The 15,345-nt window shown below is 46.1% G+C and overlaps 1 protein-coding gene across 1 annotated transcript in view; it reads left to right on the forward strand.

The window, feature by feature from the left end:
- LHX1 (LIM homeobox 1) overlaps nt 1-12,843 on the forward strand; it is an 81,439-nt gene extending 68,596 nt beyond the window's left edge. Inside the window, exons 4-5 of the mRNA XM_087719064.1 lie at nt 8,927-9,092; nt 11,608-12,843. Coding sequence (XP_087575190.1) covers nt 8,927-9,092; nt 11,608-11,987 — 546 coding nt within the window. The 3' untranslated portion in view covers nt 11,988-12,843. The remainder of the gene's footprint in view (nt 1-8,926; nt 9,093-11,607) is intronic.
- The last annotated feature ends 2,502 nt before the right edge of the window (nt 12,844-15,345 follow it).

Genomic DNA, 15,345 nt, shown 5'->3' on the forward strand with positions numbered 1-15,345 from the left:
CACGCATGCGTACTAGCGTCTGTGCAAGGCTCCAGCTGCTCCTGGAGGATCGCGCAGGCGCTGTATGTGTCCTGCGCATGCGTGGAAGCGCAGAACTCGTCAAAAACGGGTAAGGAGCGCGGGCGGGCGGCTGGGCCCTTCGCCGTTCCCAGAAGTTACTTACTTCCGGGTTCGCCGACCAACCGGTTCGCAGGGACCGCCACAAACCGGTTGAAACCCACCCCTGGTAGACTCTTAGGATAGAATCTCTTTCAGTTCTACAATTCCTTGATTCTGAAAATTCGGTGAAATATGCAAATTCTAACACAAATAAAGCACATTGCACTTTCAAGTATCAGAGGTCTGATTGAAAGAATATCTCTCTCTCTCTCTCTCTCTCTCACACACACACACACACACACACACACCACCCCCCATATGTTAGGATTATCTAGTGCTGCAAAGAACCTTTTGTGCAAAGAAAGGAGGGCAAACACACCACTGAAATTGTCTCACCTTCCAAACGCAATCAAGATCTAACCCAATGGCTCTGTCCACAGAAGCCTTTTGATGTGATGATTGAATTAACGCCTTTTCTGCATATGTCCACCGTATTTAACCATAAACTAACAGAGTCACTTGGGTTTGCAGGGAAAGGTTCTGCATACACAAACGCACCCACAACCAGCCACCGCGCCTTAAGCTTCTCTGGTTGAATGGATGTATATTCACCAAGGAAGGTCTCTAAACCTTCTCAGATAAGCCTGTTTGGCAAACAGGTTAACTAAAGAGTTGGTGTGAAAGTCTGGGGATTTGGGCCAAAGAGAAGTTAAGGTGAATCATAGAGCTAGAAGGGACTGCGGAGGTCTTCTAGTCCAGTCGTCACCAACTGGTGGTCCGCAAGAAAACTTTGGTGGTTGGCAGAACAATTACTTGCATTTTTTATATTGCATTAAATCAGGGGTCCTCAAAGTACGCCCCCTGGGACGGATATGTGCAATGAACGTTTGTGTTCTTGCAGAGAGTCTCCCCCTTCGGGGTCTTTTTGTGTGGGTCGGAGGGGGGCAGAAATTCTGCCTTGGGGTCTGCTTCAGCCTCCTGGTGTGGGGCTTTGGTCGAAGGTTGTAGGGAAATGCCACTGGTGGCGAAGAGCCGGAGGGCCTCGTTCCAGTGGGACTGCATCATGGCCTGGAACTGGCTGACCATCTCATCCCGCTAAGCCTCCAGGCGCCGGCACCTGGCCTTGCATTCCCGCAGGTCTTCCCTCTGCTTGGAAAGCCTATGCTTGTAGTCCTCAGTGAGGTGCTTCTGCTGATCCTCCTTCTCGGTCAGATCCAGTTTGAACTGAGCCAGCTGTTTTGCCAACTCTTTCTCCTGGTGGCTGCTTAGCTCCAACAACGGCTTCCTGTTGGGGCCATAAGGAGCCCGGGCGGGAAGGCGAGGAATGGCTGGGAGGGGAGGAGCGAGTAGAGGCTGGCGAAGCGCCCCTCGACATGCGTGACAGCAAGTTGGCCACACCCACACAGACACATGACCACCTAGCCACACCCAGCCAGCCATTCATTAGATTAGACAGATCATATTAGTGGTCCATGGGATTTTAAATTATGAGTTTAGTGGTCCCTGAGGCCCAAAAGGTTGGTGACTCCTGTTCTAGTCCAGCTCTAGGCAGGAGACCCTTATATCCATCCCGGTCAAAGGGTTGTCCAGTCTATTTTTGAAAACCTCCAGTGGTGGAGCCCCCACCCTCTGCAGTCTCCAGATTTGCTTCTTCACAAGGCCCCCCCACCTTGTCTGCAAAGCGGGGAGCAGAATTTTAAAACAAAATTGAGGTTAATCTCGGCCTGATGGATGCATTCCGCCCTCTTCCCCTTGCAACTTGGTGCTTCACTTACTTTCCCCTTCTTTTTCTCTTGCTTGGGGAAATTTTAGAAGCAGATGCAAAAGGCAGTTTCATGCCCCTGATTTATAGCACTTTCCAACCTTGGGGGTGATACGGAGCTCCGTTTATGGGGCTGCCGCATGACTGCAGCGATGGTTAGATTGTTCCAGCAATCTCTAATGAGCCAACTGCCTTTGGCCAGAAGTGAATTGCAGGAGCCGAGACCCTGATCTCAAAGGATCTCTACCCACTGGGTCAGTAATCCCCCACTTACTGGATCATCCCTCAACTCAGACAGTATGACAGTATCACTCAGGTATGGTGGCTAAGAAGTTGGGGAGATTTCTTTCATTCATTCATTCATTCATTCATTCATTCATTCATTCATTCATTCATTCATTCATCCATCCATCCATCCATCCATCACATTCGACACTACAGGACATCCTTGAGTGATGCGCTGGCCTAGAGGTGGAGCTGTCGCCTCACAATCAGGAGTCTGTGAGTTCGATCCTAGGTAGAGGCAGATGTTTCTCTCTCTGGCGCACGATCAGAATATATCTGCTGAATATAACTCCACATTGGCAACAGGAAGGGTATCCGGCCAGTAAATACTCAGCTCCATTCGGACGCCCAGACTCCACCCCCGCAAGGGATTATGGGGTCATTAAAAGAAGATGATTCTACAGGACATCCTTGACTCCCAATTGGCTGCTTAGCAGCTGTTTGAAGTTATGACGGCCCCGAAAAAAAATGACTTACGATCCAAAGCCTGGCGGACTTCAACTCCCAGAATTCAAAGCAAAGCCGGTTGGGGAATTCTGGGAGTCGAAGTTCTCCAGGCTTAAAGTTGCCAAGGTTGGAGACCCCTGATTTATGACATTTCTGCTGGAACTGGCTGATGACTTCCATGAAGTGGCATGCATTTTGCCTGCAGGCAAGTAGAGATGGCATATCAGGGTTCAATCGGTGTAGGTTTGGGGTTGAGATGTAGCATACGATCTATTTAGCACTTTGGCAGATTTTAAATTTTTTTATTGATGAATGGGTGGATTCCATTTATATGCCATCCGTCTCATTCTACAAAGGGACAAATTTATTATTCTGTGGGATGTGGAATTGAGAACGTGGCGAAGTGTTCAGTACCAATACTCAAGTCCTCTCTTTATAATCATGGTGTGTTCTGTCTGTCTGTATATCTGTCTGTATGTCTGTCTGTGTGTGTGTCTGTCTCTCTCTCTCTCTCTCTCTCTCTCTCTCCATCTCTCTTTCTGTACTTCTAAATCTGCAGAACATATAACTATAACATGATCATTTAGAATGAAAATACAGAATAACAGAGCCAGAAGGGACCTTAAAGGTCTTCTAGTCCTACCCCCTGCTCAAGCAGGAGATCCTATCTCATTTCAGACAAATGGTTGTCCAATCTCTTCTTAAAAACTTCTGGTGTTGGAATATTCACAACTTCTAGAGGCAAGTTGTTCCACTGATCAATTGTTCTACAACTGCCAGGAAATTTCTCCTTATTTCCAAGTTGCTTCTCTCCTTCAATAGTTTCCATTCATTGCTTCTTCCCCTGCCTTCAGGTGCTTTGGAGAACAGGTTGGCCCCTTTCTTCTTTGTGGCAGCCCATCAGATGGAAGACGGATATCATGTCACTTCTAGTTCTTCTTTTCATTAAACCAAACATACCCGATTCCTATTAGGGACGCGGTGGCTCAGTGGCTAAGATGCTGAGCTTGTCGATGAGAAAGGTCAGCAGTTCGGCGGTTCAAATCCCTAGTGCCGCGTAATGGAGTGACCTCACATTACTTGTCCCAGCTTCTGCAAACCTAGCAGTTCAAAAGCACGTAAAAATGCAAGTAGAAAAATAGGAACCACCTTTGGTGGGAAGGTTACTGCATTCCATGCGTTTTTGGCTTTTAGTCATGACCACGGAGGCATCTTCGGACAGCGCTGGCTCTTCGGCTTTGAAACTGAGATGAGGACCGCCCCCTAGAGTCAGAAACGGCTACCACATATGTGCGAAAGGGAACCTTTACCTTTACGGTACCCAATTCCTACAACCGGTCTTTGTAGAAAAACAGAAGCCTCTTTGGAGGCAATTTGGTGGGAAGGAAGGGGAGTTTTGTTTTATTCCCATTTTTTAATTAGAAAGGAACCGTGCAAATCTCTGATTTGAATTCTGCATGGTTCCAAAAGAAAGACACCAATCAGTTCAACACTCAAAACACTCAAGAAAAGTTGCTGCTTTACGTTCTTAAGTTCACAGTTCCACCACAAAACCGCGGTAGACTAAAGCGCGCTCGACGAAAGCGCGTACCTGACGTCATCACAGCGCGACGAAAACATCACACTGTGAGTGGTAAAGTTAAAAATAACGCGAAAACCTTACCCTAACCCCCCCAAACCTAACCCTAAACCTAACCCTAACCCTAACCCTTAACCTAACCCTAAACCTAACCCTAACCCTAACCCTAACCCTAACCCTAACCCTAACCCTAACCCTAACCCTAAACCTAACCCTAACGCTTAACGTAACCCTAACCCTAACCCTAACCCTAACCCTAACCCTAACCCTAACCCTAACCCTAACCCTTAACCTAACCCTAACCCTAAACCTAAACCTAACCCTAACGCTTAACGTAACCCTAAACCTAACCCTAAACCTAACCCTCACCTTTACGTGAATCGGCTTGCTTTCAAAGCGCTTTTTAAAGCGCCCTTTTTTCTCCGCGGTCGTATTTGTCGCGCTGCTGATGACGTCAGGTACGCGCTTTAATCGGGCGCGCTTTAGTGGACCGTGGTTTTGTCATGCCACGTAAGTTCACTGCTTCCCCTGATAGATAACAATAACAATAGAATACAATAACAGATAATAATAACAAGAGGTAATAATAACAATAGAATCCCTTATGCCACTAGGCTCAAAATTTGGGGTTTGGACAACCTGGAACTATGCCACCTGCAGTCAGACCTAAGCATAGTACACAAAATTGTCTGCTACCACGTCCTACCTGTCAACGATTTCTTCAGCTTCAGCCTCAATAATACACAGGCAAACAATAGATAGAAACTCAAGGTAAACGGCTCCAAACTCGATTGCAGAAAACACGACTTCAACAACAGAGTGGTCAATGCCTGGGATGCTCTATCCAACTCCCTTGTTACATCCTCAAACCCCCCACCCCAGCTTCAACCTTAAAGTTTCAAAGTTTAATAGCATTTGTATGCCGTCCAATCCCGTAAGACTCCGGGCAGCTAACAATACAAATAAATCCAAAGGAATAGAAGAAAGAAGAGATAGATTTAAAACACACCATGCACTCCACTCCAAGTGGGGCTGGACCATATTTTGGGGTCGACAGCCCCAGGCCCGCCGGAACAGCCAGGTTTTAGTGGCCTTATGGAAGGCCGCGAGAGTGGGAAGGGTTCGGATCTCTGCGGGGAGATCATTCCACAGGGCCGGAGCAGCTACAGAGAAAGACCTCCCCCGAGTAGTCGCCAACCGGCATTGCCCGGTCGACGGTACCTGAAGGAGGCCCAATCTGTCTACCGTGGACCTCACCCCATTCCAGGGGTGGGTTTCAACCGGTTCGCGGCGGTCCCTGTGAACCGGTTCGCGGCGGTCCCTGCGAACCGGTTGGTCGGCGAACCCGGAAGTAAGTAACTTCCGGGAACGGCGAAGGACCCACCCGCCCACCCGCGCTCCTTACCCGGTTTTGACGAGTTCTGCGCTTCCACGCATGCGCAGGACGCATACAGTGCTTGCGCGATCCTCCAGGAGCAGCTGGAGCATCGCACAGACGCTAGTACGCATGCGTGCGCCGCGCGCCTGCACGAGGACACCGCCGGCCCCGTTCCAACCGAACCGGTTGGAACGGGGCGAGAAACCCACCCCTGCCCCATTCCCAAGAGGTCCGTAAAGGAGGGGGGTGCATAAGCGCACCAGAGTGCCTATCGTCCCTGTCCTACTGTCCCCATTTATTTGTACTCATTTCTTGTGTTCACGTCCATGTTTATACTAACACCTCTTACCTTGCACATGTTTGACAAACTAACATTAAAAAAAAAAAGATCAGGTGGAATTCCACATGAAAAAATGTCAAGAAATGTGGAAGCTTTCTGTGGGCTCCTGCAGGAAGGAGAGCAATTTATGTACGTACATAAACTGGGCTGGAGTAAAATCTCTGCAGCAACCCCAACAAAGGCTGGTTACTTTTGCATCTAGACAATCTGAAAGGTTTGCGTCGGGTTTATCTTCTTGCTACACAAGTTTTATCTTGTGTAACCCAGAAAATTGGTTTAATCAAGGAAACCGTGTGTATTGCTTCCCAGACTGATAACAGATTCAGGAGCCCTTCAAATAAAAAAATTAAACTATAACTCCCCCATCCTTAGAGACTTACCGGTCTATGTGGACAAGAATCTTCCTAATTTTTGAGGCCTTAGAATTCCAGCAACTGAACTATTTCACTTCCAAAACTGATATATCTCCAAAATGAATATTTCTTTAATATGGGTTGTTAACATTTCAAATGCTTTTAAAGACCAATAGAACATTTGTAGCTCAGGGTTGAACTGTGGCGTCCGTGGTGCTATTTGAGCTTGCTTGTTTTCTTGCAGATGATTCTTTACCCAACTAGGGAACATAGCAATAGCAGTTAGACTTATATACCGCTTCATAGGGCTTTCAGCCCTCTCTAAGTGGTTTACAGAGTCAGCGTATCGCCCCCACAGTCTGGCTCCTCATTTCACCCGCCTCGGAAGGATGGAAGGCTGAGTCAACCTTGAGCCGGTGAGATTAGAACCACTGAACTGCAGATAACAGTCAGCTGAAGTGGCCTGCAGTACTGCACCCTAACCACTGCGCCACCTCGGCTCTTTATCAGTGATAGAAGGGAATGGGGTTTACAGGGAGGAGGAGGAGGAGGAGGAGGAGGAGGAGGAGGAGGAGGAGGAGGAGGAGGAGGAGGAGGAGGAGGAGGAGGACAACTGTGGGATCCTTATTCTTTGAGCTTGCTTATTTTCTTGCAGGCGATTCATTACCCAACTGGGTAACATCATCAGTGCTAGAAGGGAATGGGGTTTATGCTCTGTTTATATACAGGTGGTCCTCAACCTACCAGAATTCATTTAGTGACCATTCAAAGGTACAATGGCACTGGAAAAAGTGACTTAGGATGGTTTTTCCCTCTTGTGACCATTGTAGCTTCGCATCCCAGTGGTCACGTGATCAAAATTCAGAATGCTGGGCAACTGGCATGTATTTATGTTGCAGTATTCCCGAGTCATGCGATCACCTTTTCCAATATTCTGATCAGAAAATTTAAGGGGGAAGCCAGGTTCACTTAACAACCAGGTGATTAACTTAACAACTGCAGTGGTTCACTTAACAAGCGTGGCAAGAAAGGTTGTAAAATGAGGAAAAACCGACCTAACAAATGCCTCACTTATGAACAAAACTTTTGGCTCAGTTGTTGTTCGTAGGTCTACCTGTATAAATGGATTGCCTGGTCGGAATTTGTGGGAGTATTCTTAGAGATTGATTGATTGATTGATTGATGGAATTTATATTGCCGCCTATTTACCCATGGCGACTTAAGGCAGTTTACAGAATATAAAAGCTCATGTAAAAAACCAATAAACTAATAAAAGAAGAGTCATATAATAAATTAATGTAAATAAGGTTCCCCACGTGGGATATGGTTTATTGCTTTTAAAATGAGTTGCTTCCGAGCACTGTCCTTGGTTTTCTTCATGCATCTTTCCTTTCCAAGAATCCAAGAACTTTTAATCCGTCTTTGTCAGAGTTTGTGGCATAAATTCAAATCCAGAAGCATACAAACATAACTGATGCAGCGGGATTCATTACCTTCTTTATTTACATAAGAATATATGAATAAATGTACAATACCAACAGGTGATTCTTCCAAGTAAACACAAGGCAAGAGAGTTACAGGCCAACACAAGCAGTTAGCCTCATTTCAACAGACAAGCCCAGACAGACTGCTAGTTTACTTCTCAGAGCGGCAGACTGCTTAAGTTTCTGTTTCGATTCTCTGCACAGACTCAGATCTGTTTAAGCTCCCATTGGCTGACTTAGTTGCTATGCCTATTTATTGGCTGACCTTGTTCCCATCTCTCTCCCAGTCATGAATATTTTAACAGTCTTTACTGAAGGAAAGTTTAAAAGCCGCGAGGAGAGAATTCTAGCAGCTGCAGTGCTAGAGACACAAAGTGCCCTTACAGAAATAACACTTTTGAACCTCTCATTCAGAGGTGGTATTCAGCCGGTTTGGACTGGTTCGGGCAAACCGGTAGTAGCGATCTGTGAGTGAGCTGCACATATCTGTGGACGGCGCAAGCAAGCAAATTGCTGCGTTTTGTGACACCGCACGCATATGCGGACAGTACGCGAGAGCGAATTGCCATGTTTTATGATGCATGCACACGCTCACACTTCCGGTGCTGGGCAAGCTAGTAGTAACAGTAAGTGAATCCCACCTCTGGTTTCATTCTTGCAATGGTGTGCTTTCTCCGTGGTTCCTATCTGCAATTAATATTGTTACGATCTCAGGTTATTAGATCTCACAGGGTTGGCCTCCTCCGGGTGCCATCCACCAGCCAATGCCACCTGGCTATTACCCGGGGGAGGGCCTTCTCTGTGGCAGCTCCGGCCCTCTGGAATGAACTCCCCGCAGGGATTCGGACCCTCACCTCTCTCCAGGCCTTCCGAAAAGCCATCAAAACCTGGCTTTGCCGGCAGGCCTGGGGGTGATGAGTTCCCTCCCCTCTCGACCTGTGTGGTTGTGCGACTGTTGTTTACTTTTATTATTTGTATTTTGTTTTTTATGTTCCCCTTTTCCCCCCTTGAATTGTTCGCCGTCCTGAGTCCTCCCGGAGAAGGGCGGCATACAAATAATAAAATTCTATTCTATTCTATTCTATTCTATTCTATTCTATTCTATTCTATTCTATTCTATTCTATTCTATTCTACTTACCAAAGGCCAGGAAAAAAATGGATTACCCCAGTTTTTTTCCCCCTCCTTCTTCCTTGGCAGGTTTGGTTCCAGAACAGGCGTTCTAAGGAAAGGCGCATGAAACAGCTGAGCGCCCTGGGGGCCCGCAGGCACGCATTTTTCCGCAGCCCCCGCCGCATGAGACCGCTGGTGGACCGTCTGGAGCCGGGCGAGCTCATTCCCAATGGGCCGTTTTCCTTTTACGGAGGTGAGTAAAGACAGGGGAGGGCAGACAAGAGATTCGATTTTACGTTCTGGGCTTTGGATCTCTTCCCTTCTGTTGCTATTCCGCCCCCCCCTCCATTTGTACCGGGAGAAGCAGGGAACAATGGAAACAAAAATGAATGGATAGCAGATTTTAGCTAACAGGATGATGTTATCCAGGCAGTCCTCAACTTGTAACAGTTCATTTAATGACTGTTCAAAGTTGCAATGGCCCTGAAAATAGTTTAGGACCATTCTTCGTAACTTATGAGCCGCGATGGTGCAGTGGTTATAATGCAGTACTGCAGGCTACGCCTGCTGACTGCCGCCTGTCTGCAGTACGGCAGTTCGAATCTCACCAGGCTCAAGGTTGAACTTAGCCTTCCATCTTTCCGAGGTCGGTCAAATGAGGACCCAGATTGTTGGGGGCAAATTGCTGACTCTGTAAACCGTTAGAGAGAGCTGTGAAGCACTGTGAAGCAGTATATAAGTCTAAGGGCTATTGCTATTGCAGTCTAACTCTGCCCACTGCTAGGAGTTCGATCCTGACTGGCTCAAGGTTGACTCAGCTTTCCATCCTTCTGAGGTGGGTAAAATGAGGACCCAGATTGTTGGGGGCAAGAGGCTGACTCTGTAAACCACTTAGAGAGGGCTGTGAAGCAATATGGAAGTCTAAGTACTATTGCTATTTTTCACACTTATGACCGTTGCAGCATCCCAACAGTTGCATGATCAAAATTTTTATGCTTGGCGATTGGCTCATATTTATGACGGTTGCAGGGTCCCGGGGTCATGTGACCACTTTTGAAGAACTTCTGCTGAGCAAAGTTAATGGGGAAGCCATGTTCACTTCACAACTGTGTTTCTAACTGAATAACTGCAGTGATTCACTTAACAACCCCGGCAAGAGAGGTCATAAAATGGGGCAAAATTCTTGCTTAGCAACAGATATTTGGGGCTCAATTATGGTTGTAAGTGGAGGACTCCCTGTATCGGGGTTTGTATTAGGGTTTTATTTCTGTACGCCGCCCAGAGTCACTGTCAGTTGGGCAACTAGATCCTTTTCAGTCTGGTTTCAGGCCTGGTTACTGCACCGAAACCACTTTGGTCGCACTGACCGATGATCTCTGGCGGGCCAGGGATAGAGGGCATTCCTCCATCCTTGTGCTCCTTGACCTCTCAGCGGCCTTCGATACCATTGACCATGGTATCCTTCTGCGACGGCTGGAAGAGGTGGGAGTGGGAGGCACCGTTTTACGGTGGTTCTCCTCTTACCTCTCCGACAGGTTGCAGTCGGTGTTGGTCGGAGGACAGAGGTCGACTCCTAGGCCCCTCAATTATGGGATGCCGCAGGGGTCGGTCTTGTCCCCCTCCTATTTAATATCTACATGAAGCCACTGGGTGAGATCATTTGCTGGCACGGGTTTAAATACCACCAGTACGCGGACGACACACAGTTGTATCTGTCCACCCCGTGCCAACTCAGTATAGTGGTGGAAGTGATGTGCCAGTGCCTGGAAGCTGTTAGGGTCTGGATGGGAGCGAACAAACTCACACTCAATCCTGACAAGACCGAATGGCTGTGGATGTTGCCCCCCAAGGACAGTCCAGCTAGTCCGCCCTTAAGCCTGGGAGGAGAAAATTTGCTCCCCTCAGAGAGGGTCCGCAACTTGGGGGTCCTCCTGGATCCGCAGCTGACTTTGAAACATCACCTGTCGGCTGTGACCAGGGGGGCCTTTGCCCAGGTTCACCTGGTGTACCAGTTGCGGCCCTATTTGGACCGGGAGGCACTTCAAACAGTCACTCACGCCCTCGTGACCTCAAGACTGGATTACTGTAATGCGCTCTACTTGGGGCTGCCCCTGAAAAGTGTTCGGAGACTACAATTAGTCCAGAATGCAGCCGCGCGAGCGATATTAGGTGTACCAAGGTACACCCATACTACACCTATCCTCCGCGAGCTGCACTGGCTTCCCATTGGTCTCCGAGCACGATTCAAGGTGCTGGTTATCACCTTTAAAGCCCTACATGGCCTAGGACCCGGATACCTACGAGACCGTCTCCTGCCGCATACCTCCCTAAGACCAATAAGATGGCACAGGATGGGCCTTCTCCGGGTGCCTTCAGCTGGACAATGCCAGCTAGCGACGCCTCGGAGTAGGGCCTTCTCTGTTGCCGCTCCAGCCCTATGGAATGAGCTACCCCCAGAGATCCGGACCCTACCCACTCTCATGGCCTTCCGTAAAGCTATTAAAACCTGGCTTTTCCGGCAGGCCTGGGGCTGTTGACCTCTGGACTGAGGTCCAGCCCCCCTTTGATTGGGTGCATGTTGTGTTTTTTCTTAATCTTGTTGTATCTTATTGTTTTAATCCTTTTTTAATATTTTTCATTTCTGTAAGCCGCCCGGAGCCCTCCGGGATTGGGTGGCCTATAAATTCAATAAATGAAATGAAATGAAATGAACTATATAAATTTAATACATTCATCTCTTCCTTTCCCTTCTCTTCTCCATTCGCTAGATTATCAGAGTGAATATTATGGACCCGGAAGCAATTATGATTTTTTCCCGCAAGGACCTCCATCTTCCCAAGCGCAGACCCCAGTGGATCTCCCCTTCATACCCTCCTCAGGACCATCAGGGACCCCACTTGGGGGGATGGACCATCCCGTACCTGGACACCACCCGTCCAGCGAAGCTCAACGTTTCACAGACATCATGTCCCATCCTCCCGGAGACTCGCCTAGCCCGGAACCCAATTTACCTGGTTCCTTGCACTCCATGTCAGCAGAAGTCTTTGGACCGAGTCCTCCATTTTCGTCCATATCGGTCAACGGGGGTGGTAACTACGGTAACCACTTGTCACATCCACCGGAAATGAATGAGGCTGTTGTATGGTAGCTTTAAGCACCTGGAACTATGTTCGGGAAGGCATGAGTCAAGCAATTTCCATCCTGCACATACCGCGATGTATAGAAATGAGTTTCAAGAAATAGACATCCCACCCGCACCCCCGCATTTATTTTCACTCCTTTTTTCTCTCTCTCATTCGGCTTAATTCTTGGGAATTAATTGAATTTATTCAGAGCCCAGGGAAATTTTGCTACGAACTGGGGGACAAACTTAACACAACAGAACGAAGGAAGATCGCTTCCCCCCACCTCCTCCTTTTGTACTGAGTGAAAAAGACACTTGTGAAGTGTTTCGATACCGCAATATATATGTTATGGGGTGGCTTATCCTGGGATGCTCACAACACGATCCTTCTAGGAATTGAGAGGAGTTAACCTTTCCATCAGGAAAAAAAGGAACTAGTACTGAATGAAAAGAATAAACGAGCCAAGGTTCGCAAGAGAGTGAAAAAGGGAAGAACAAACAGCTTAAAAAGAATTCTAGCAATTTTTTAAAAAATTATGATTTTATTGCTTGTTAATTTTGCCTCTGAAAGTTGGACGCAGTTCACAATGACTTCTTGAGCCTCTGAATTTGCTTCTCAGGCAGACAAAAATGTAGTTTATTTTATTGTTCTTTTGGGAAGGGTTTTGTTTTGTTTTTTTTTGTTGGGCGGGTGGGGGTGACCAGAGTAACAAATATTTAAATGTTAGCCCTCAGTATCAACTTTCTACCTTCTCCAAGCAACACACACCAATAATCCTCAAAAAGACAGAAGTCCTCTTTGACTTTTATGTTTAAAAAGAATGACTTGAAAAAAAAAAGTGAATAAAGTGTTCTACCTTCACATTAAAAAAAAAATAAAAGCTAAACAAATCACAAATAAAGACTCTATGGAACTAGGGGGGAAAAAGAAACAGTCAACTGTTTACGTCGAATGTTAAAATTCAGGAGCTCAATGTTTTACAAAAATAATAATAATAATAATAATCCTGTTTTAGAACCTCTTGTTCAAAAGCAAAGTATTTTGAGCAATCAACCAAAATCGTTCATCTTCGCTTTATTTTATTTTTTCCTTTGATTTTCCCTCCCCTGTAGATGTAATAGGACGTTACAGGGCTTATGAGTCACTTCTAGTTTGTTGAGATGGTGTTTACACAAGACAAAAGAAGACAAACCTTTAAAAAAAATCAGACGGTTGCCAAATAAACAATTCCATAGCACAAAACTTGGGTGGTAGGTACCCATAGGCGGTTCCACCACAAAACCATGGAGGACAAAATCGCGCTCGACGAAAGCGCGCATTTGACGTCATCACAGCGCGACGAAAACATCGGGCTGTGATCAAAAAATGTAAAAATAAAGCGAAAACCTTACCCTAACCCCCCCAAACCTAACGCTAAACCTAACCCTAAACCTAACCCTTAACCTAACCCTAAATCTAACCCTAAATGTAACCCTTAACCTAACGCTAAACCTAACGCTAACCCTTAACCTAACGCTAAACGTAACCCTAACGCTCTAAACCTAACCCTAACCCTTAACCTAACCCTAACCCTAACCCTAAACCTAACCCTTACCTTTATGTGAATCGGCTTGCTTTAATTTTAATTTTATTTCAATTTTTAATTTTTTTCGTCGCGCTGTGATGACGTCAAATGCGCGTTTTCGTCGAGCGCGATTTTGTCCTCCGCGGTTTTGATGGGTCACGCCCATAGGCCAGGAAAATCTTTTAAACCAAGTGTTACAAGGTTAAGGGGAGGAGGGGGGAAATTAACATCTTTGCTAATGTTCAGTCCTGTTCATCATTAATGGAATTGTTAATATGACTTATATAGACCCCACAGGTTTTATTTTTGTGTCTTTAAAAGAAAGTCCAAAATATTTAAATTTTATGATCAAATATGCAGTCAACCGCTGCTACTCTTTTTTTTTCTCTTTATATATTAAATTTCGCATAGGTCTTTTATTGTTCAAATAAAACTAAGCTCGTGTGACCTCCAGTGCATATTAGACCATTCACTGTATGAAAGGGGGGGGGAGTTGGATTTAAAAAAAATTGTGAATTTTTAATAAAACTAGAAAATCTGATATTTAGATAAGCCGTGTTTCATTCAGTGCTTTCAACAAGGTTATGTGAAGCTATCCACAAAACAAATAGGGGGGGGGGGGAATTGTGGAATTATTTTAGGAATTGGCTACAAGAGTTGTTTTTCAATCTTTGCAACTCTTGATGTATGGATTTCAATTCCCAGAGTTCCTCAGCCAAAGTGCTTTAAGACAGGAGTCTCCAACCTTGGCAACTTTAAGACTTGTGGACTTCAACTCCCAGAATTCCTCAGCCAGTTTACAGAGAGGCTGAGGAATTCTGGGAGTTGAAGTCCACATGTCTTAAAGTTGCCATGGTTGGAGACCCCTGTTTTAAGAAGTGTGGACTTCAACTCCCAGAATCCCCCAGTCAGCTGGTCAATAAATTCCACACATCTTAGCATCTTAAAGTTACTAAATTTGAGAAATGATGTTTTGCATAATTGGTTCTTCAAATTTCTGTAAGAATCTAAAAGAAGTTTTCAAGACAACCCAAAGCTGAATTTGATTTTTTTTTTATCATTAAGTCAATTTCCATCGCACTCAGCTGGAATGTGACAATGGACATATTTGTGAAATTTTGGAAACCTAACAAAGGTCTTCTCTTAGTATTTACAACTGCAAATACTAATTTAAAAAATCAGCAGTTTCCATCTTCTGAAGGTATTAAAGACATGAAATTAAATATGTTCCTGATTTCTAACAAGTTAACAGATCAACAGAGTTGGAAGGGGCCTTGCAGGTCATCTAGTCCAACCCCTGTGAGCCATCCCTGCGGTAAGATCTGGTACAAATGGATTTCTATGGCCAATACTGGATTTGATTGGTTCTAGGTGCACCTTCAAAGCCAAGTTTGGACCTCTAATGCCTAAAGCAAAATTGAACCCCATCCGTGGAAACTCAGTGGGTGAGGTTGTGGTGAGGGAAAGTTTGAATAAATACAGGTAGTCCTCAACGTACGACCACAGCTGAGCCCCAAATTCTTGTTGCTAAGTGAGACTTTTGCTAAGTGAGCTTTGCCCCATTTTACGAGCTTGTTTGCCATAGGTAGGGACGCGGTGGCTCAGTGGCTCAGACGCTGAGCTTGTCGGCAGTTCAGAAGTTCAAATCCCTAGCGCTGCATAATGGAGTGAGCTCCCATTACATGTCCCAGCTTCTGCCAACCTAGCAGTTCGAAAGCACGTTAAAAATGCAAGTAGAAAAATAGGGACCACCTTTGGTGGGAAGGTAACAGCATTCCATGCGCCTTCGGCATTTAGTCATGCCGGCCACATGACCA

This window comes from Thamnophis sirtalis, unplaced genomic scaffold, assembly GCF_051295495.1.
Source record: "Thamnophis sirtalis isolate CommonGarterSnake01/CBP01778 unplaced genomic scaffold, rThaSir2_p1.2 scaffold_6, whole genome shotgun sequence".
Classification (NCBI taxonomy): Eukaryota; Metazoa; Chordata; class Lepidosauria; order Squamata; family Natricidae; genus Thamnophis; species Thamnophis sirtalis.